Raw genomic sequence first — 24,336 nt, 5'->3', positions numbered from 1 at the left:
TCTAGATCTACATCTACATTTATACTCCGCAAGCCACCCAACAGTGTGTGGCGGAGGGCACTTTACGTGCCACTGTCATTACCTCCCTTTCCTGTTCCAGCCGCGTATGGTTCGCGGAAAGAACGACTGTCTGAAAGCCTCCGTGCGCGCTCGAACCTCTCTAATTTTACATTCGCGATCTCCTCGGGAGATATAAGTTGGGGGAAGCAATATATTCGATATCTCATCCAGAAACGCACCCTCTCGAAACCTGGCGAGCAATCTACACCGCGATGCAGAACGCCTCTCTTGCACAGTCTGCCACTTGAGTTTGTAAACATCTTCGTAACGCTATCACGGTTACCAAATAACCCTGTAACGAAACGCGCCGCTCTTCTTTGGATCTTCTCTATCTGCTCCGTCAACCCGATCTGGTACGGATCCCACACCGATGAGCAATACTCAAGTATAGGTCGAAGGAGTGTTTTGTAAGCCACCTCCTTTCTTGATGGACTACATTTTCTAAGGACTCTCCCAATGAATCTCAACCTGGCACCCGCCTTAGCAACAATAAATTTTATATGATCATTCCATTTCAAATCGTTCCGCACGCATACTCCCAGATAATTTGCAGAAGTAACTGCTACCAGTGTTTGTTCCTCTATCATGTAACCATACAATAAAGGATCCTTCTTTCTATGTATTCGGAATACATTACATTTGTCTATGTTAAGGGTCAGTTGCCACTCCCTGCACCAAGTGCCTATCTGCTGCAGGTCTTCCTGCATTTCGCTGCAATTTTCTAATGCTGCAAGTTCTCTGTATACTACAGCATCATCCGCGAAAAGCGGTCCAGTGGAGTTTCCTCTGTTGAGTGAGTCCAGTTACCCTTGTATTCCTTTGACACTTATTTCGATGTCAGCCAGTTTTTTGTTTGTGCGAGGATTTAGAGAAGGAACTGCAGTGCGGTCTTCCTCTGTGAAACAGCTTTGGAAAAAGGTGTTCAGTATTTCAGCTTTACGCGTGTCATCCTCTGTTTCAATGCCATTATCATTCCGGAGTGTCTGCATATGTTGTTTCGAGCCACTTACTGATTTAACGTAAGACCAAAACTTTCTAGGATTTCTGTCAAGTCGGTACATAGAATTTTACTTTCGAATTCACTGAACGCTTCACGTACAGCCCTCTTTACGCTAACTTTGACATCGTTTTGGTTCTGTTTGTCTGGGAGGTTTTGCCTGCGTTTAAACTTGGAGTGAAACTCTCTTTGCTTTCGCAGTAGTTTTCTAACTTTGTTGTTGAAACACGGTGGGTTTTTCCCATCCCTCACAGTTTTACTCGGCACGTACCTGTCTAAAACGCATTTTACAATTGCCTTAAACTTTTTCCATAAACACTCAACATTGTCAGTGTCGGAACGGAAATTTTCGTTTTTATCTGTTAGGTAGTCTGAAATCTGCCTTCTATTACTCTTGCTAAACAGATAAACCTTCCTCCCTTTTTTAATATTCCTATTAACTTCCATATTCATGGATGCTGCAACGGCCTTATGATCACTGATTCCCTGTTCTGCACATACAGAGTCGAAAAGTTCAGGTCTGTTTGTTATCAGTAGGTGCAAGATGTTATCTCTACGAGTCGGTTCTCTGTTTAATTACTCGAGGTAATTTTCGGATAGTGCACTTAGTATAATGTCACTCGATGCTCTGTCCCTACCACCCGTCCTAAACATCTGAGTGCCCCAGTCTATATCTGGTAAATAGAAATCTCCACCTAAGACTATAACACGCTGAGAAAATTTATGTGAAATGCCTCATAAATACTGCGATTAACTGAAATTATGGGGGCTGAACTACGAAAGGTCGAAACAACATCACATTTTGCTCAACATCTTTTACTGCACTAACTATATTGTGATTAAAATTGTTCTGTTGAGCTATGTGGTTGAGGCTTTCAAGTTTTTTTCTGTATAGCTGGATGTTGTAATGGTAGGCTTTGCAATATGTTAATCATTGTGTGACAATAAGCGTGTTTGTGTGTTTTTGGATAACAGTATTTGATTCTACAATGTTACGTGAGGTCGTAGGTTTTATGTCAATTTCAAACTAATGTCTACTGTTAATGTTTATTTTGTATTGTTAGGTCTAGGAAGTTGATCGATTAATCGTGTTCATGTTCTATTGCGAATTTCACATTGCGATGAAGTTCGGTTCCGGTTGCACGTACCAGTTGTGTGTCGCCGTTAGGAGCGTCTAACAGTAGCATTGTGTCATCTACATATCATGCTCTCGACACAGGATGTTAAATTAAGTTGACTCTACAGGGTGTTACAAAAAGGTACGGCGAAACTTTCAGGAAACACTCCTCACACAGAAAGAAAGAAAATATGTTATGTGGACATGAGACCGGAACTTACTTTCCATGTTAGAGCTCATTTTCTTACTTCTCTTCAAATCACATTAATCATGGAATGGAACCACACAGCAACAGAACGTCCCAGCGTGACTTCAAACACTTTGTTACAGGAAATGTTCAAAATGTCCTCCGTTAGCGAGGATACATGCATCCACCCTCCGTCGCATGAATCCGTGATGCGCTGATGCAGCTCTGGAGAATGGCGTATTGTATCACCGACAACGATAGTTCAGGTATACATGAGGACGTTGCAAGCTGAAGATGAACAGATATAGAAAGTGTATGAGGATATTTAAAGGGTAATGCAGTATGTAAAGGGGGACGTAAAACTAATAGTCATGGGCGATTGGGATGCAGTTGTAGGGGAAGGAGTAGAAGAAAAGGTTACAGGAGAATATGGGCTTGGGACAAGGAATGAAAGAGAAGAAGGACTAATTGAGTTCTGTAACAAGTTTCAGCTAGTAATAGCGAATAACCTGTTCAAGAATCATAAGAGGAGGAGGTATTCTTGGAAAAGGCCGGTAGATACGGGAAGATTTCAATTAGATTACATCATGGTCAGACAGAGATTCCGAAATCGGATACTGGATTGTAAGGCGTACCCAGGAGCAGATATAGACTCAGATCACAATATGGTAGTGATGAAGAGTAGGCTGAAGTTCAAGACATTAGTCAGGAAGTATCAATACGCAAAGAAGTGGGATACGGAAGTTCTAAGGAATGACGAGATACGTTTGAAGTTCTCTAACTCTATAATATAGCAATAAGGAATAGCGCAGTAGGCAGTACAGTTGAAGAGGAATGGACATGTATAAAAAGGGCCATCACAGAAGTTGGGAAGGAAAACATAGGTACAAAGAAGGTAGCTGCGAAGAAACCATGGGTAACAGAAGAAATACTTCAGTTGATTGATGAAAGGAGGAAGTACAAACATGTTCCGGGAAAATCAGGAAAACAGATATACAAGTCGCCGAGGAATGAACTAAATAGGAAGTGCAGGGAAGCTAAGACGAAATGGCTGCAGGAAAAAATGTGAAGACATCGAAAATGATATGATTGTCGGAAGGACAGACTCAGCATACAGGAAAGTCAAAACCACCTTTGGTTACATTAAAAGGAACGGTGGTAACAATTAAGAGTGCAATGGGAATTCCACTGTTAAATGCAGAGGAGAGAGCAGATAGGTGGAAAGAATACATTGAAAGCCTCTATGAGGGTGAAGATTTGTCTGATGTGATAGAAGAGGAAACAGGAGTCGATTTAGAAGAGATAGGGGATCCAGTATTAGAACCGGAATTTAAAAGAGCTTTGGAGGACTTACGGTCAAATAAGGCAGAAAAGGGATAGCTAACATTTCATCAGAATTTCTAAAATCATTAGGGGAAGTGGCAACAAAACGACTATTCACGTTGGTGTGTAGAATATATGAGTCTAGCGACATACCATCTGACTTTCGGAAAAGCATCATCCACACAATTCCGAAGACGGCAAGAGCTGACAAGTGCGAGAATTATCGCACAATCAGCTTTACAGCTCATGCATCGAAGCTGCTTGCAAGAATAATATACAGAAGAATGGAAAAGAAAATTGAGAATGCTCTAGGTGACGATCAGTTTGGCTTTAGGAAAAGTAAAGGCACGAGAGAGGCAATTCTGACGTTAAGGCTAATAATCGAAGCAAGGCTAAAGAAAAATCAAGACACGTTCATAGGATTTGTCGACCTGGAAAAAGCGTTAGACAATATAAAATGGTGCAAGCTGTTCGAGATTCTGAAAAAAGTAGGGGTAAGCTATAGGGAGAGACGCGTCATATACAATATGTACAACAACCAAGAGGGAATAATAAGAGTGGACGATCAAGAACGAATTGCTCGTATTAAGAAGGGAGTAAAAAGGCTGTAGCCTTTCGCCCCTACTCTTCAGTTTGTACATCGAGGAAGCAATGATGGAAATAAAAGGAAGGTTCAGGAGTGGAATTAAAATACAAAGTGAAAGGATATCAGTGATACGATTCGCTGATGACATTGCCATCCTGAGTGAAAGTGAAGAAGAATTAAATGATCTGCTGAACGGAAGGAACAGTCTAATGAGTACACAGTATGGTTTGAGAGTAAATCGGAGAAAGACGAAGGTAATGAGAAGTAGTAGAAATGAGAACAGCGAGAAACTTAACATCAGGATTGATGGTCACGAAGTCAATGAAGTTAAGGAATTCTGCTATCTAGGCAGTAAAATAACCAATGACGGACGGAGCAAGGAGAACGTCAAAAGCAGACTCGATATGGCAAAAAAGGCATTTCTGACCAAGAGAAGTCTACTAATATCAAATACCGGCCTTAAGAAGAAATTTCTGAGGATGTACGTCTGGAGTACAGCATTGTATGGTAGTGAAACATGGACTGTGGGAAAACCGGAACAGAAGAGAATCGAAGCATGTGAGATGTGGTGCTATAGACTAATGTTGAAAATTAGGTGGACTGATAAGGTAAGGAGTGAGGAGTTTCTACGCAGAATCGGAGAGGAAAGGAATATGTGGAAAACACTGATAAAGAGAAGGGATAGGATGATAGGACATCTGCTAAGACATGAGGGAATGACTTCCATGGTACTAGAGGGAGCTGTAGAGGGCAAAAACTGTAGAGGAAGACAGAGATTGGAATACGCCAAGCAAATAATTGAGGACGTAGGTTGCAAGTGCCACTCTGAGATGAAGAGGTTAGCACAGGAAAGGAATTCGTGGCGGGCCGCATCAAACCAGTCAGTAGACTGATGACCAAAAAAAATCACAGACGTGCGTTTCGGGACCCATGTACTCATAACATCTTTTCTTTATTTGTGTGTGAGGAATGTTACCTGAAAGTTTGGCCGTACCTTTTTGTAACACCCTGTATATTTCTAGCTTGTCAAAAAGCTTTTCACAACACTGCTCAAAAGCGGCTTCTAATAACAGTCGGCGTATTATTGTCTCAGTTTTGCGATTGGATTCCTGATTTCCTGTCAGAAACATCACACACTCTGTTGTGGTTGGCAGGAGAGCCAACACCGTGTTACTAGAGGCTGGCGTGAGGTCTGGAACATGACAAGAGAATTAGTATTGAGAAAAACGGACGTAGCTGGTGGAATACTTAACTTTAGTCCAGTAATGACGAACGTCGGTACATGATTCTCAATATCAATAGCAACTGATAATGGCGCTTTGCTAGGTCGTAGCAAATAACGTAGCTGAAGGCTATGCTAACTATCGTCTCGGCAAATGAGAGCGTAGACGTTAGTGAACCATCGCTAGCAAAGTCGGCTGTACAACTGGGGCGAGTGCTAGGAAGTCTCTCTGGACCTGCCGTGTGGCGGCGCTCGGTCTGCAATCACTGATAGTGGCGACACGCGGCTCCGACGTATACTACCGGACCGCGACCGATTTAAAGGCTACCACCTAGCAAGTGTGCTGTCTGGCGGTGACACCACACATTCTATAGTAACTGACACAGAATCATCGAATGATGTGTTCCTGATCTACATAAACGATTTGGCAAAAAATCCGTGCGGCGTTCTTGTATTGTTTCCGAATGATGTAGTCACGTGTCAAGTAACGCCATCTGACGATCTAATTGAATTACGAATTTACTTACATAGGACATCTGCGTCGTGTAAAAATTGGCAATTAATGCTAAGCAATAAAAATTGCATGAATAGTACAAAAAAGTCAGCAAATTGTTTTGTTACATGATGACTCACACTAATTTAAAGGTTGTCATTGAAACTAAATACCATGCTTTGGGATTATAACTGCGAACGGCGTTAATTGAAATTATGACAAAGAAAATGATATGGGAGAGGCAAACCAAACACTGCATTTGGTTGGCGCAGCCCTCATATCCGCTGAGGAGACTATGCATGTTCTTTCTCTTCTGGAGTATTGCTGTGCGGTGTGGGATCTACATCAGTTAGGACCGACGCAGCATGTCGAAAAAACTCGGAAGGCTAGCTCGTATTGTACTATAGCGAAATAGGGGAGAGAGGGGGTCGCAGATATGATTTGGGTGGCAATCATTAAGACACAGTCGTGGTTCAATGCGACCATGTTTTTCATGAAATGTTGATCATGAAGTTTCTCCTACGACTGCTAATATCTTTTCTTGATTCCCATTTAAAAGGGGGGAGGTGACCACCGTAATGAGAGAAATCAGAGATCGCACGGAATATTCTTTTTTCTCATCTAAATCTCCACCTACATCTACGTGATTACCCCCCCCCCCCCCCCCAAATCACAATTAAGTGCCTGGCAGAGTGGTCATCGAACCACATTCAACGTCCGTCCCCGGTAGGTGAGTGGTTTACCGGCACGGTAGCTCAGCGTGTTCGGTCAAAGGGTTAGCTGCCATCTGAAATAAAAAAAAACTGAGTGAATGGATCAATAACGAACTTCAATGGGCGTCAGGGGACGTCCGCCACGAACAATTGCAACGAACTGTAACGAACAAAATGAGATAAAAAAAGTGGTCAGAGCGACAGAATGTAAATCCTACGGGCCGGATTCGATTACCGGCTGCGCCGGAGATTTTTCTCCGCTCAGGGACTGGGTACGGTGTTGTCCTAATCATCATTTCATCCCCATCGACGCGCAAGTCGCCGAAGTGTCGTCAAATCGAAAGACTTGCACCTGGCGAACGGTTTATCCGACGGGAGGACCTAGTCACACGACATTTACATTCACTTACCACCTTCAACCAATTTCTCTACCTTAAAGGAAAAACAAACCCTTACAGCTTTGCATACGAGTTACGATGTCCCTTATTTTATCATGACCATTCCCCCTATGCAGACAGACGCCAATAGGATATTTTATCATTCGAAGGAGCAAGTTGGTGATTGAAATTTCTTGAGGATATACTGCCGCAACGAAAAACTGCATTGTTTTAACGACTGCCGCCTCATTCGCGCGGTAACCTCTCAGGTACGAAATCACGAATCTAGTCACATAACTGAGACGATACCCGGCAGGTACGCAATTTCATTAGAAGTCCATAGTGAGGAACGATGTAACAAGCCTTGTGGAAATCTAAGAAACTGGATTCAAACAGAGAACCCATGTTAATAGAAGTCATTACTTATGTATCGGCATCTACAGGGATACTCAGCAAATCAAATTCAAGTGCCTGGCGAAGGATTCATCGAATCACCTTGACAAAAATTCTCTATTAATGCAATCTCGTACAGAACGCGGAGAAAACGGACACCTATATCTTCCCGTGCGAGCTGTGATTTCCTCACTTTATTATGATGCTCATTTCTCTCTCCGTAGTTCGGCGTCAACCAAATATTTTCGCATTCAGAGGAGAGAGTTGGTGATTGGAATTCCGAGAAAAGATTATGCCGCTATAATATACGCTTTTGTTTCAATGATGTCCACGCTAAATCCTACGTCATGTCAGTAACACTCTCTCCCCTACTTCGGAATAATACAAAACGTGCTGCCCTTCTTTGTACTTCATCGATGTATTCCGTCAGTCCTACCCGGTAAGGATTCCACACCGCGCAGCAGTACTCTAAAAGACGACGGACAAGTACACCATAAGCTGTCTCTTTAGTAGATCTGTTATTTTTTTTAAGTATCCAGCGAATAAAACGCAGAATTTCCTTAGCCTTCCCCCAACATTTTCTATGTGTTGCTTACAGTTTAAGTTGTTTGTCATTCTAATTCCCAGATATTTCGTTGAATTTAAGGCATTTAGATTTGGCTAATTTATCGTGCAATTGAAGTTTATTAATTGCTTTTAGCAATCACACACCATCAGATTATTTGACTTGTCTCTCTAACGAAGTAGGCGAGTGTCAGCAATATGTCTCGTGGTCTTATCGTGGCGTGTTTATCTTCTGCCGTTAGGTCATACGATAGGAATGCCACTTGCACGCTTAGAGTAGCAGATTGACTTTTACCAACTTTAAACAGAACTTGATTAATTTTCACACACATTTATTAAAATAATAGCAGGCGTAAACATTACTTAACTTGATTCTGGAGGCTATTTACAATTGACAATCTGAAGTTTCTTTGGTCTTGGTACATTAATCTTATTCTCACATATCTCTGATTCTTGACAAAGTGTCTATACTTTTATCTCCATGGCTATGTACAGGAATATGGTAATCTAATTAGGCGCAGACTGAAACTTGGCTATAGACTGGTACAGACTAATGCAGACTCATACAGGCTGGTGCAGACAATTGCAGACTGACTAATCGGAGGTCTGTACACTCATTATAGTACCTCGTGCATTCAGGTATCACTGTGTGAGTGTGATCCGCGAGGAGAAAAGGTTCTATGTTAGCAGCAATCTCATTGGCTGCGTTACATATTAATATGCGGATCGGCGGAAGCTGAATTTGGTCTGTCTCTAAGGCAGCGCCATCTCATAGTGCAGGGCTGGACGAGCGCTGCGCCTGCGCTGTTGTGCTTAGCGGGGCGCGCTCTATTTGGAAAGTTGTGTACGCGCTGACTACGCGGAACTATGTGCACAACAACATATATGTTTTAAGGCTGACAATGTGTAGAAACATGAAATGGAAATAATTTCAAGACATCACGTTATTCAAATGTACAACTTCACAAAGATACCAGGTTGTGCACTTTAATTTCGTTGCATAGGTCTGCGATGTAGCTATCAGTTGTGTAAGCTTGACATCCAGAAAATTACTATGACATACAATCTTGAATACTTTACAGTTACTACACCTTTTGGGATCACTGATATTTTAAATGAGGTAGTGACTGCTGGTCTCCATGTGGTCACACACCTTCTAACCTACATCTACATACATTCTCCGCAATCCACAATACGCTGCGTGGCGGAGGGTACCTCATACCACAACTAGCATCTTCTCTCCCTGTTCCACTCCCAAACAGACCGAGGGACAAATGACCGCCTATATACCTGTGTACGAGCCGTAATGTCTCTTATCTTATCTTTGTGGTCTTTCTGCAAAATGTAAGTCGGCGGCAGGAAAATTGTACTGCAGTCAGACTCAAATGCTGGTTCTCTAAATTTCCTCAGTGGCGATTCACGAAAAGAACGCGTCCTTTCCTCTAGAGACTCCCACCCGAGTTCCTGAAGCATTTCCGTAACACTCGCGTGATGATCAAACCAACCAGTAGCAAATCTAGCAGTCCGCCTCTGAATTGCTTCTGTGTCCTCCCTCAATCCGACCTGATAGGGACCCCAAACGATCGAGCAGTACTCAGGAATAGGTCGTATTAGTGTTTTATAAGCGGTCTCCTTTACAGATGAACCACATCTTCCCAGAATTCTACCAATGAACCGAAGACGACTATCCGCCTTCCCCACAACTGCCATTACATGCTTGTCTCACTTCATATCGCTCTGCAATTTTACGTCCAAATATTTAATCGACGTGACTGTGTCAAGCGCTACACTACTAATGGAGTATTCAAACATTTTTCCTATTCATCTGCATTAATTTACATTTATCTATATTCAGAGTTAGCTGCCATTCTTTACACCAATCACAAATCCTGTCCAAGTCATCTTGTATTCTCCTACAGTCACTCAACGACGACACCTTCCCGTACACCACAGCATCATCAGCAAACACTGCTATCCACCCTGTCCAAAAGATTATTTATGTAGATAGCAAACAACAGCGGACACACCGCACTTCCCTGGGGCTCTCCCGATGATACCCTCACCTCCGATGAACACTCACCATCGAGGACAACGTACTGGGTTCTATTACGTAAGAAGTCTTCGAGCCACTCACATACTTGGGAACCAATCCCATATGCTCGTACCTTAGTTAGGAGTCTGCGGTGGGGCACCGAGTCAAACGCTTTCCGCACCTTGGCGGCTGCTCTTACTTTAGCAACACGTACACTACGGCAACGAGCAAGCAAGTACACTCGCTGGAACGGAAATGGTTCCGCGAACCAACGCACCAAAACCACTTACACCTTCGATGGAGAGAGTTGTTCGAGATGGTGTCGAGGGATGAGCTTCACCGAGAAAATAGGCACCGAAACAATGCGACGCTTAATGCCCGGAGATGACATCGGGTAGGTCCTCCACAAACTCGCGACCTTCAATGTAACGCAGACCTGCCGCGCCGCTGCTGTCCGAGCCCGCGTGTTTTCCTCATTTGTCCCCGCGAACACGTCCTTCCACCTCGTTCCGAGTCCGGTGCCAACTCTCCGACCGCCGAAACACCCGCCATATCACAACAGGGGTAGCAGTCATCTCACGCTAGGTGAGGAGAACGCTACGTCATAATGACGTAACGCTGCGTCATCGTGACGTAAGTAACCTAAATCGACTAAATGAGTGCGTATACAGATCTTTGCAGTTGTACCGATAACGTCAAGGATTTCGAAAAAGACGGTCGTGTGAAACCCAGCTCGCGCTATTCGTCCACGAGACTCAGAGGGCTATAGTCACGGGTTCACAGGTTGATGCCGTGTTTCTTGACTACCACAAGGTGTTCGATACAGTTCCCCACAGTCGTTTAATGAACAAAGTACGAGCATATGGACTATCAGACCAATTGTGTGATTGGATTGACGAGTTCCTAGATAAAAGAACGCCACATGTCATTCTCAATGGGGAGAAGTCTTCCGAAGTAAGAGCGATTTCAGCTGTGCCGTAGGGGAGTGTCGTAGGACCGTTGCTATTTACAATATACAGGAAAAAAATGGTTCAAATGGCTCTGAGCACTATGGGACTTAACATCTGTGGTCATCAGTCCCCTAGAACTTACAGGGTGTTTCAAAAATGACCGGTATATTTGAAACGGCAATAAAAACTAAACGAGCAGCGGTAGAAATACACCGTTTGTTGCAATATGCTTGGGACAACAGTACATTTTCATGAGGACAAACTTTCGAAATTACAGTAGTTACAATTTTCAACAACAGGTGGCGCTCCAAGTGATGTGAAAGATATAGAAGACAACGCAGTCTGTGGGTGCGCCATTCTGTACGTCGTCTTTCTGCTGTAAGCGTGTGCTGTTCACAACGTGCAAGTGTGCTGTGGACAACATGGTGTATTCCTTAGAACAGTGGATTTTTATGGTGTTGGAATTCCACCGCCTAGAACACAGTGTTGTTGCAACAAGACGAAGTTTTCAACGGAGGTTTAATGTAACCAAAGGACCGAAAAACGGTACAATAAAGGATCTGTTTGAAAAATTTCAACAGAATGGGAACGTGACGGATGAACGTGCTGGAAAGGTAGGGTGACCGCGTACGGCAACCACAGAGGGGAACGCACAGCTAGTGCAGCAGGTGACCCAACAGCGGCCTCGGGTTTCCGTTCGCCGTGTTGCAGCTGCGGCCCAAATGACGCCAACGTCCACGTATCGTCTCATGCGCCAGAGTTTACACCTCTATCCGTACAAAATTCAAACGCGGCAACCCCTCAGCGCCGCTACCATTGCTGCACGAGAGACATTCGCTAACGATATAGTGCACAGGATTGATGACGGCGATATGCATGTGGGCAGCACTTGGTTTACTAACGAAGCTTATTTTTACCTGGACGGCTTCGTCAATAAACAGAACTGGTGCATATGGGGAACCGAAAAGCCCCATGTTGCAGTCCCATCGTCCCTGCATCCTCAAAAAGTACTGGCCTGGGCCGCCATCTCTTCCAAAGGAATCATTGGCCCATTTTTCAGATCCGAAACGATTACTGCATCACGCTATCTGGACATTCTTCGTGATTTTGTGGCGGTACAAACTGCCTTAGACGACATTGCGAACACCTCGTGGTTTATGCAAGATGGTGCCCGGCTACATCGCACGGCCGATGTCTTTAATTTCCTGAATGAATATTTCGATGATCGTGTGATTGCTTTGGGTTATCCGAAACATACAGGAGGCGGCGTGGATTGGCCTCCCTATTTGCCAGACATGAACCCCTGTGACTTTTTTCTGTGGGGACACTTGAAAGACCAGGTGTACCGCCAGAATCCAGAAACAATTGAACAGCTGAAGCGGTACATCTCATCTGCATGTGAAGCCATTCCGCCAGACACGTTGTCAAAGGTTTCGGGTAATTTCATTCAGAGATTACGCCATGTTATTGCTACGCATGGTGGATATGTGGAAAATATCGTACTATAGAGTTTCCCAGACCGCAGCGACATCTGTTGTTGAAAATTGTAACTACTGTAATTTCGAAAGTTTGTCCGCCTGAAAATGTACTGTTGTCCCAACCATATTGCAACAAACGGTGTATTTCTATCGCTGCTCGTTTAGTTTTTATTGCCGTTTCAAATATACCGGTCATTTTTGAAACACCATGTAGAACTACTTAAACCTAACTAACCTAAGGACATCACACACATCCATGCCCAAGGCAGGTTTCGAACCTGCGACTGTAGCAGTCGCGCGGTACCGGACCGAGTGCCTAGAACCGCTAGACCAACGCGGCCGACTACAATATACATAAATGACAATATACATAAATGATGTTCAGTGAAGCTTTTTGCGGATGATGCTGTGGTACATCGATGGGAGAATTGTACTGAAATGCAGGAGGATCTACAACGAACTTACGCATGGTGCAGGGAATCTACATCTACATGACTACTCTGCAGTTCACATTTAAGTGTTTGGCAGAGGGTTCATCGAACCACAATCACACTATCTCTCTACCATTCCACTCCCTAATCGCAATGGCAACTGAATCTCAATGTAGACAACTGTAATGTGCTGCGAATACATAGAAAGATAGATCCCTTATCATTAGCTAGAAAATAGCAGGTCAGCAACTGGAAGCAGTTAATTCCATAAATTATCTGGGTGTACGCATTACGAGTGATTTAAAATGGAATGATCATGTAAAGTTGATCGTCGGTGAAGCAGACGCCAAACTGAGATTCATTGGAAGAATCCTAAATAAATACAATCCTAAAACCAAGGGGTAGGTTATAGTACACTTGTTCGCCCAATGCTTGAATATTGCTCACCGGTGTGGGATCCGCACCCGGTAGGGTTGATAGAATAGGTAGAAAAGATCCAACGGAGAGCAGCGCGCTTCGTTACTGGATCATTTAGTAATCGCGAAAGCGTTACGGAGATGATATATAAACTCCAGTGGAAGACTCTGCAGGAGAGGCGCTCAGTAGCTCGACACGGGCTTTTGTTAAAGTTTCGAGAACATTCCTTCACCGAAGAGTCAAGCAGTATATTCCTCCCTCCTACGTATATCTCGCGAAGAGACCATGAGGATAAAATCAGAGAGATCAGAGCCCACACAGAAGCATACCGACAATCCTTCTTTCCACGAACAATACGAGACTGGAATAGAAAGGAGAACCGATAGAGGTACTCAAGGTACCCTTCGCCACACACCGTCAGGTGGCTTGCGGAGTGTGGATGTAGATGTAGAAATGTAAATACATGTGTACAAACGTAGTGGCAGGAGTTGTGTTATATGCTCATCCCAGCTGAATGAAATGTTAAATGTAATTTCAACAATTTGCGATGTTATTGTGTATTTCATGACATAATTAATGTCTGAGCGAAGGAGCCATAACGAAATTAAAAAAAGCTTCTCTTTCTTTTTAAATCCGATGCATCGTACATAATTCGTGTGAACAGAAAAGTGGAGTAATTAATTATTAAGCTGCAATCCAAAGAATGTGGGATGTTATTGTATGTTTCATGAACGAAAGGAATATCTGAACGAAGGAATCATAACCATAACGAAAGTTAATAAAGTGTGTAGTGTTTTCAATCCGATTAATATTGAATAAATCATGTGGATAAAAACGTGAAATAGGAAGAAATTAAAGTCTCTCGTGTTTTTATAAAATCCAATGAATTGTACATAATTCATGTGGGCTGAAACTTAAGTGGTTCTGAAGATAATTACGAATGTTGCTAGAAACATTAAACGATCTAGTTCCATTTAATTTTGCCTTCGTGTTCTAAATGAACTAGAAAGAAATCTTTCAGACTATCTTCATGGATCTGCTCGAAAGCTCTGTCATCTCCGTTAGAGCCCATGTTCAGAACGGCGTACACAGTCGATATATACAGAATGCACACAACAGTGAATAGGAAAACTCGTGAAAATCATAATGACACATGCCTACGTCACTATGACGTAGGGCTCTCCTCACCTAGCGTGAGATGAATGCTACCCTCACAACAGGGGCAAAGATCGTAGTACAGCCTGGTAATCGAAAGTCACGTGCCAAGGAACTACACCCTTACAGAGCCTCCACCAGCTTGAACAATCCCCTGCTGATATGCAGCGTCCATTTATTCATTACCAATATTTCTTGTCTATCAACACGGACAACTACACACAACCACTGCACTTCTCGGTCGTTAAGGGGGGTGGACCCGGTGGCCGAGCGGTTCTAGGCGCTTCAGTCTGGAACCGCGCGACCGCTACGGTCGCAGGTTAAAATCCTACCTCAGGCATGGATGTATGTGATGTCCTTAGGTTAGTTAGGTTTAAGTACTTCTAAGTTCTAGGGGACTGATAACCTCAGATGTTAAGTCCCATAGTGCTCTGAGCCATCTGAACCATTTTAATCGTTAAGGGGGGGTGTAACGCAAAATGTAAACATTTACTTAAAAAATCATCACAGCAATATTTATTAATGTACAAATGTAATATTTTGCATGTGTAAAGCAAAAGAGTTGTGTTTTAACGGGAAAATAAAATATGCAGGATTCATATTTTGCCAGATATTTGAATGTCTAATTTTTTATTGTAATTTTTCTAAAAAGTCACAACTCAAATTTTAATCACGCAGTCAATCTGAAAATTTTATTTTAGTATCCTGAGACGGTTATAAGACTACTGAATTACAATTGTTAATTCATGGTACATTTTGTGTCATTAACAGAGTTTTAATTTTTCCACTTCCGCAGTTAACTTTTTTTCTACATACAATCATCTGAAAATGACAATGTAATTTTAGGATCTCGTGTGTTTCAGTTCCAGGGAAACAGCAGCACGCTTCGAAGAGTTCTTGAAAATTTCATACCCGTAGCTCATACACCTTTTCAGAAAAAGCCTCTAATAACGTACAAAATGTAAAACAGAAAATGAGGTTGAGAGATTTTCTTATACTTCTACATGTAATTAGCTTACCCCAGTTTTAAAATCCTCCATACTGATACTCCCCATCCGCCAGGTTTCTCTTCTCTCCCCTTCGATTCTGCCTGGTCTGTATCTGCAGGTAAGACACTGATGTGTTAGCTTTCTTGACATTGCTTTCGTCGACGGTGCAAAATGCGTATGTTGTGAACAATCGAGATCTATACCAACTCTCTTCAGCACTTCAATCTTGCCATTATTTCTGTTATTAACATAAAACTGCATCATACATACCTACACTCCTGGAAATGGAAAAAAGAACACATTGACACCGGTGTGTCAGACCCACCATACTTGCTCCGGACACTGCGAGAGGGCTGTACAAGCAATGATCACACGCACGGCACAGCGGACACACCAGGAACCGCGGTGTTGGCCGTCGAATGGCGCTAGCTGCGCAGCATTTGTGCACCGCCGCCGTCAGTGTCAGCCAGTTTGACGTGGCATACGGAGCTCCATCGCAGTCTTTAACACTGGTAGCATGCCGCGAGAGCGTAGACGTGAACCGTATGTGCAGTTGACGGACTTTGAGCGAGGGCGTATAGTGGGCATGCGGGAGGCCGGGTGGACGTACCGCCGAATTGCTCAACGCGTGGGGCGTGAGGTCTCCACAGTACATCGATGTTGTCGCCAGTGGTCGGCGGAAGATGCACATGCCCGTCGACCTGGGACCGGACCGCAGCGACGCACGGATGCACGTCAAGACCGTAGGATCCTACGCAGTGCCGTAGGGGACCGCATCGCCACTTCCCAGCAAATTAGGGACACTGTTGCTCCTGGGGTATCGGCGAGGACCATTCGCAACCGTCTCCATGAAGCTGGACTACGGTCCCGCACACCGTTAGGCCGTCTTCCGCTCACGCCCCAACATCGTGCAGCCCGCCTCCAGTGGTGTCGCGGCAGGCGTGAATGGAGGGACGAATGGAGACGTGTCGTCTTCAGCGATGAGAGTAGCTTCTGCCTTGGTGCCAATGATGGTCGTATGCGTGTTTGCGCCGTGCAGGTGAGCGCTACAATCAGGACTGCATACGACCGAGGCACACAGGGCCAACACCCGGCTTCATGGTGTGGGGAGCGATCTCCTACACTGGCCGTATACCTCTGGTGATCGTCGAGGGGACACTGAATAGTGCACGGTACATCCAAACCGTCATCGAACCCATCGTTCTACCATTCCTAGACCGGCAAGGGAACTTGCTGTTCCAACAGGACAATGCACGTCCGGATGTATCCCGTGCCACCCAACGTGCTCTAGAAGGTGTAAGTCAACTACCCCGGCCAGCAAGATCTCCGGATCTGTCCCCCATTGAGCATGTTTGGGACTGGATGAAGCGTCGTCTCACCCGGTCAGCACGTCCAGCACTAACGCTGGTCCAACTGAGGCGCCAGGTGAAAATGGCATGGCAAGCCGTTCCACAGGACTACATCCAGCATCTCTACGATCGTCTCCATGGGAGAATAGCAGCCTGCATTGCTGCGAAAGGTGGATATACACTGTACTATTGCCGACATTGTGCATGCTCTGTCGCCTGTGTCTATGTGCCTGTGGTTCTGTCAGTGTGATCATGTGATGTATCTGACCCCAGGAATGTGTCAATAAAGTTTCCCCTTCCTGGGACAATGAATTCACGGTGTTCCTATTTCAATTTCCAGGAGTGTATTTTGGAGGAGGAAAATGAAAATTCATCAGAGCCACACGACTAAAAAATTAATTTAAAGTCACAAACTATTCCCGCTCTATAGCCTGGCAGAGAAGCTGTAAATCGATAAGTCTGAATCCAGTGGGATATCAACAACATTCACGCACCTGTACAGTTCTCCTGTCCCAAGTTTCGATGCTGAAGCTGAGAGCTTGTATTCTTCATTTCGAGCTGCTTCCTCTTTTTTGTTGGCAAACCGATTTCCATGAAACCTCCGTCCCATAATTACGGTTCTTCCTCCACTCGTTATGCATAAATCTTGACGTCCACGTAAAGGTTTGCGAATTCAACCTTTCACCTAATAATATGTGTTAGTATTGTCGTAACGTAAATAAATCACATGGAAGAAAGTTTTCGGGTAGCATTCATCCCACACTAGGCGAGGAGAGCCCAACGTCATAGTGACGTAGGCACGCGTCTTCATGAGTTTCACGAGTTGCCCTATCGACTATTGATTGCATTCTGGATATATCGACTGTTGTGTGCGTCTTGAATATGCATTGTTATTTGTTTATGTGCTTTCATTGTCCTATTGTCCGGCGTTGCTAGCGTGTTCGTCGTTTTGAACATGGGCTTTCACGGAGATGAGAAAGCTTTCGGCAAGATTCATAAAGATAAGTCTGAAAGATTTCACTATTTTCCTTAGTTGATTTACAATATGAAGGCAGAATCAAGTGGAACTATATGGTTCAATATTTCCAGCAACATTCGGAACTAACTTCAGAACCACTTCAATTTCTCAGCTCAACGTTCCTACCCATATGAAATATGTAAAATTCATTGGCTTTTATAAAAATACGAAACACTCCGTTTACTACCTACTTCACGTTTTTATCCACAAGACATTAATCGGAATTTAAAAAAATGCTTAGACCCATTTGTTAAACTTTCGTTATAGGTATGTTTCCTTCATTATGTTCATTTCCTTCATTATGTGCATGAAGCCCAAAATAACATCGCTAAATGTTGGGATTACATTTAATAATTCATCCCACTGGGATGAGCATATCACAAAACTCCTCTCACTTCCTTTGTACACATGTATTTGCATTTAGCTTTGACGTTATCGATACAACAGCAGAGATCGATATACGTACTGGTGTAGTCGATTTATGTTATTTACCACATTATAATGTAGCATTACGTCACTATGACGTAGGGCTCTCCTCACCTAGTGCGAGATGAATGCTACCGAAAGTTTTCAGGTGTCAGCCAGAGATACAGATGTCAACCAAAGATGTCAAAAGAAAATAGGCTTCACAATGATAAAAATTCCACTGAAGTAAGCAGCTTCCCAAACGTCGGAGAAGGTGGGAATGGCTCCCAGTGCAGAGTTAACCGGTTTAACAATTTAAGGGCATTCCTAAAGCTGCTATCACGATAAAATTCACACATATCTTACATTAAACTGTGTAGATCAAGAAAATAACATTCTTGAAAAATCGATGTTTTGGAGCAAAATCCGGGAAGGACATCGGCCACCGCCTTGTCTGTGGTGAGAGATAATGACGTAAGTATGGTATTTTCGGGACGCTCTTCACACTGTGAATCACAAAATTCACTAACGACTTCCAGCACGTAAGTGCAGAAGACAGCTCTGCCAATGTATTGTCCTTTTAAACCTTGTTTATGCAATACTACTTGGAGAGCCAGCCTGACGAAACTCTGCCATCTGGTGAGCAACATGTATGAGACAGGCGAAATAGCCCTCCGACTTCAAAGAGAATATAATAATCCCAAATAAAGGAGTTGTTGACAGATGTGAAAATTATCAAACTATCAGTTTAATAAGTCACGGCAGCCAAATACTAACACGAATTCTTTACAGCCGAATGGAAAAACTGGCAGAAGCTGACCCCTGGGAGGATAGGTTTGTATTCCGTAGGAATGTTGGAACACGAGGCAATACTGACCCTACGACGTATCTTAGAAGATAGATTAAGGAAAGGCAAACCTACGTTTCTAGCATTTGTAGATTCAGGGAATGCTTTTGACAATGTTGAATACCCCCTTTTAAATTCTGAAAGTGGCAGGGGTAAACTACAGGGAGCGAAAGGCTATTTACAATTTGTACAGAAAGCAGATGGCAGATATAAGAGTTGAGGGGCATGGAAGGGAAGCAGTGGTTGGGAAGGGAGTGAGACAGGGTTGTAGCCTCTCCCCGATGTTATTCAATCTGTACATTTAGCAAGCAGTAAAGGAAACAAAAGAAAAATTCGGGGTAGGAATTAAAATCCATGGAGAAGAAATGAAAACTCTGAGGTTCGCCGATGACATTGTAATTCTATCAAAGATAGCAAAGGACTCGGAAGAGCAATTGAACGGAATGGACAGTGTCTTGAAAGGAGGATATAAGATGAATATCTACAAAAGCAAAACGAGGAAAATGGAATGTAGTCGAATTAAGTCGTGTGATGCTGGGGGAATTAGATTAGGAAATGGGACACTTCAAGTAGTAAAGGCGTTTTGCTGTTTGGGGAGCAAAATAACCGATGATGGTCGAAGTAGAGAGGATATAAAATGTAGACCGGCAATGGCAAGGAAAGCGTTTCTGAAGCAGAGAAATTTGTTAATATTGAGTATAGATTTAAGTGTCAGGAAGTAGTTTCTGAAAGTGTTTCTATGTAATGTAGTCATGTATGAAAGTGAAACATGGACAATAAACAGTTTGGACCAGAAGAGAATAGAAGCTTTCGAAATGTGGGGCTACAGGAGAATGCTGAAGATGAAATGGGTGGATCACATGACTAATGTGTCGAATAGAATTGGGGAGAAGAGGAGTTTGTCGCACAACTTGACTAGAAGAAGGGAGCGGTTGGTAGGACATGTTCATCAAGGGTTCGCCAATTTAGTACTGTATGGCAGTGTGGTGGTTAAAACCGTAGAGGGAGACCAAGAGATGAATGCACTAAGGAGATTCAGAAGGGTGTAGGTTGCAGTAGGTGCTGGGAGATGAAGCAGCCTGCACAGGACAGAGTAGCATGGAGAGCTGCATCAAACCAGTCTCTGGACTGAAGACCACAACAACAACATGCGATACTACTGTCATCTGTATACGTGCATGTCGCTATGCCATGAATTTTGTCACCACAGTGTAGATCCTACGTCCTTGTATTAATAAACCAGCACAGCGTTGTGCTACATTTGTTTGTTAGTGCTATTTTATGGTAATGTTATTACTGGATTCACACTTAATCATTGCTGTACAATTGTTGTCAACAGGAACTGGGCGACCCCCACGTTTCTGCTCTCCACCAGCGAGAACCTGAGTCTCCACCATGGGCGTCGACGGTCTGTCAAAGTACGCCAAAGACCATCGCCTCTACCAGGAGGTGGACATCCAGGCAGTTGCCAACGAATTTAGGAGCAGGAACGTCGGGCAGCCTGTAATTGCGGTCGACGGATCGCAATGTGCTTGGTACTTGTATGGAAACATGGACTCTCTTCATGGTGGACAGTATAAGGAGTTTCGGGAAAGCTGTGAGCATTTCGTCGAGCGGTTTCACGGCATGGGCATTAAGCTGTCTTTCTTCTTCGATGGCCTTCCAGTCGAGGAGAAAATTTCGACGTGGGTGAAGAGGAGAGTGGATAAGGCAAAGGAAATCAGCAAGATATTTGCTGAATTGCGGGCAATGCAATCCCACGAGAATGGCCGTATCGCGTGTAGGTTCTTACCAGAAGCTGTGGTACCTTTAGCAACAGTCACCTTCAAGCACCTTGGCACCTCCAAGCATCTTGACTGTGAGGTACGTTTGTCCACAAATGACTGCGACACTGAACTGGCGAAGTTTGCAGCCAGCAACAGGTGCTGCATTGGTGTACTGTCCAACGATTCAGACTTCCTGATATATCCCAATGTACCGTGCCTGTTCACTTTTTCCAACCTGCGGCTAGGGCAGAGAGTGACGGGATGGCGCTTCCGGTCCACTGATCTCGCCAGGCACCTCGGTATAGAGGTGGACGACCTCCCGGTGTTAGCGTCCTTTATGGGCAACGACATCGTCAGAAGGGAGGCTTTGCAACAGTCACATCAAAACCTGAGGCGGACCTACAGGCACAGACAAGTAGCTGAGCTCGTAGCAGAGCTGTTGAGGAGACTGCCTCGGGGTGATCTGAGGAGAATGTGTGAGCTCGCTTTCGGCGGCAACTGGAGAAAAGGCCTCGAACTGGTCGAAAAAAGTGTTGACAGCTACAAGTATGAAGAGATCGGGCCAGCGACAATTCAAAATGTCTCCAGATGGGACGCAGTGCTCCAAAAAATTGAGGCCAAACACGTGTCGTGCGAGATTCCTGCCTACGTGTATACGGTGATGAAGTGCCGCCTCATGAGAGCTGGTGACGTCCTCGAGGATCTGTCTGTAAGTTGCTCAACGTCCCCTCCAACTGGCCTGGTGGTGCGAGAGATGCTACAGAGAATGTACACGGTGCTCCTGTGGGAAAGCGGCAGTGGACCATTCCGAGTCACCGAGTACATACCGACAGGGTTAGGAGAGGTGCACCATGAGACCGTTGAGGTACAGAAACGACTGCCAGAGGGCATTCACCACCCAGGACTCCTAGAAATGTGGTCAGGTGCAGAGGATGCCCGTTGGCGTATCTTCAGTTGGGTGATATCTCCAGCGAAAGACCTCTCTGCTCTCTGTTCACTGTCTCCCCAGTACTTAGTGGTTCCTGCAGCGGCACTCTGCTTCTTGTACCATGAGGCCAAAGTCCTAACAAGGGACGAGGTCAAGACCTTCGTGGCTGTCGCTTTGTCTGTCGAAAGTTACTCTGTCCACGATCTGTCGAGACTTAACGTGAGAATCCCGACCGAACGCGCCATCTACTTAGCCACTCTGTTTGTGCGCACTGTACTCCACGTGTTGGACGTTGCTGGAGCGTGTGGTTTGTCCTTTCCACGACCAGCTGACTGCCACCTGGACGCCTACTTCGATGGCAGATTATTTCATCACATCTACAGGAAGTCGCAAAACGCTTCTGATCCAAGGGATGTCGTTGCGTGGAACAGTTCAAGAACACAGACATTCAATTATATTATGAGGAAGATCATAGATTAACGCAAAGTGGTACATTCAGCTAATATGAAGTGTCTCATATTTCCAAAATGGCCAGAAGAGACTCAAGCCCATTAATATCTTTCGAATATCATTGACTCTACTGCTTCAACCTATTTACTTACTAGGTTGCACATTAACATCATATTAGATATCCTTAGGTTCTTCCTCTCCTCATTCACCAGAGCACTAGGAACATAAAATTGCTGTGATAAGTTCTTTGTACTTACTCTTGCAAGGAGTTGCTGTACAAAGCTGTGTTGGCATTCTTGAACATTGGGAACATAAATTTGCGTGCCATAAATGTTACTCATTTTAAAAATGAGATTGAATATAGCCTTACCAAAAGACAGTTCCTAAAATCAACTGTTGGTAACATCACAATAGTACATGACTGATTATAATGTTGTACTTAAGCTTAAAGTTGTCATCAGTACAACATGACAGCTTGGGTACAAGGTCTAGTCAAGGAATTCTGGGAATTCCGAATACCACATTGTTTTCTCAAAATTTTTGTATAACAGTTCGTCTCTTGGGAATGCTGTATTCTAGCTGACGGTCATAGATTTTGTTCACTTGTCTTATTTATTGGATTATATTGAATGCTATGCTGGAGTTTTGTGTAGCACTGAAACTAAATTGGAATTGGAGGAACAGCTTTCGTGAATCAGGAGAGCTAAGCAACATAGCCAAGTAATTGCAGTGTACAAACATGAAAATCAATATACACTCCACTCCGCAAAATCCAAATTAGCATGGTTAAGTCACCAGTGCATCTCGAGATGCACCTTTCGCTGTATATATTATCTTGATCACTGGCTAAACTTAAAAATATTAACAAGTGCAACTGTCAAGTCAGTTAAGATTTACATAATCATTCTAGTGTCTTAAGGACAATTAGCGTCCTATGGTGATGAAACTAATCGTAGCTGTAGTCAGGTAGTCTGGTGAATCATGACTATGAGGTGAGCATCTTTATTCATATCAAAATATTAATATTTTTATGAACATTTACATCGAATTTTACCATTATAATCTACCATTTAAGGCAATCCAAAAATTATTCTAAAATATTGACTGTGGTGTCAACAAACATCTGTGCAAAAAGATTTCACTGAACAGTTAGTACTTTTTTAATATTTTTGTACCAGGGTGATTGCATTAATATTTTTGGAATATTTTTGTGCAGTATGTAAGATGTTTTACCCTCATGTCCCTGAAGTTCTCTTTTGTCTCGGAAATTGAATTTTCTGTTGTGAATTTTACAATGGCATTTTGATAACTTCTTTGTATCTTAGTGAATAAAGGCATGAAAACAGTTAAATGTTTTAACTTCACTACAACAGAAAATTGTAATTCAATCTTTTATTCAGGTTACGTTTTTTGTTTGGCTTCACCTTGTTAAAACGATGAAAACACTGCATGAAAATAGAATTTAAAATAATTTAGGGATAAGGAAGTCTTTATGAAATACATACTTATGGTTACAATAAGGGAGCGAGCATCACGAAAAAAATGGCTCTGAGCACCATGGGACTCAACTGCTGTGGTCATTAGTCCCCTAGAACTTAGAACTACTTAAACCTAACTAACCTAAGGACATCACACACATCCATGCCCGAGGCAGGATTCGAACCTGCGACCGTAGCAGTCGCACGGTTCCGGACTGCGCGCCTAGAACGGCGAGACCACCACGGCCGGCGGAACAACACGAAGGGTAACAGTTGTTAGAAAAAATTAGAACAATGGAGAAGCAATAATGGCACAGAAACAATCAACCACAATGTATGCTGAATGAGATAATACCACATAGTCTTAACCTAAATGAAAGTTTGGGGGTTTTGTTGCATCATTTACCTAACATATGTCAGCTTGTAAAGTACAGCCCATTTGGTGATGTTAACGTCCACATATTTACACAGTGGGTACTAAAAGCCTCAAACTCAGACACCAGTTTCTTTATCTGTCCAAAATATTTTTGTAAATTTTAGTTGAATTGTTAACATTTTATGAGATTAATGGTATTGCATTTGACTGGTCTGGATCAATCTTAACAAACAAG

The 24,336-nt window shown here is 43.5% G+C and overlaps 1 protein-coding gene across 1 annotated transcript in view; it reads left to right on the top strand.

The window, feature by feature from the left end:
* LOC126293614 (uncharacterized) overlaps positions 1 to 23,598 on the top strand; it is a 69,944-nt gene extending 46,346 nt beyond the window's left edge. Inside the window, exon 2 of the mRNA XM_049986895.1 lies at positions 20,443 to 23,598. Coding sequence (XP_049842852.1) covers positions 20,499 to 22,277 — 1,779 coding nt within the window. The 5' untranslated portion in view covers positions 20,443 to 20,498 and the 3' untranslated portion in view covers positions 22,278 to 23,598. The remainder of the gene's footprint in view (positions 1 to 20,442) is intronic.
* Positions 23,599 to 24,336: the final 738 nt, after the last annotated feature.

The sequence above is a fragment of the Schistocerca gregaria genome, chromosome 10, assembly GCF_023897955.1.
Source record: "Schistocerca gregaria isolate iqSchGreg1 chromosome 10, iqSchGreg1.2, whole genome shotgun sequence".
In the NCBI taxonomy this organism is placed as follows: domain Eukaryota; kingdom Metazoa; phylum Arthropoda; class Insecta; order Orthoptera; family Acrididae; genus Schistocerca; species Schistocerca gregaria.
This window is presented reverse-complemented; position numbering and strand designations above follow the sequence as displayed.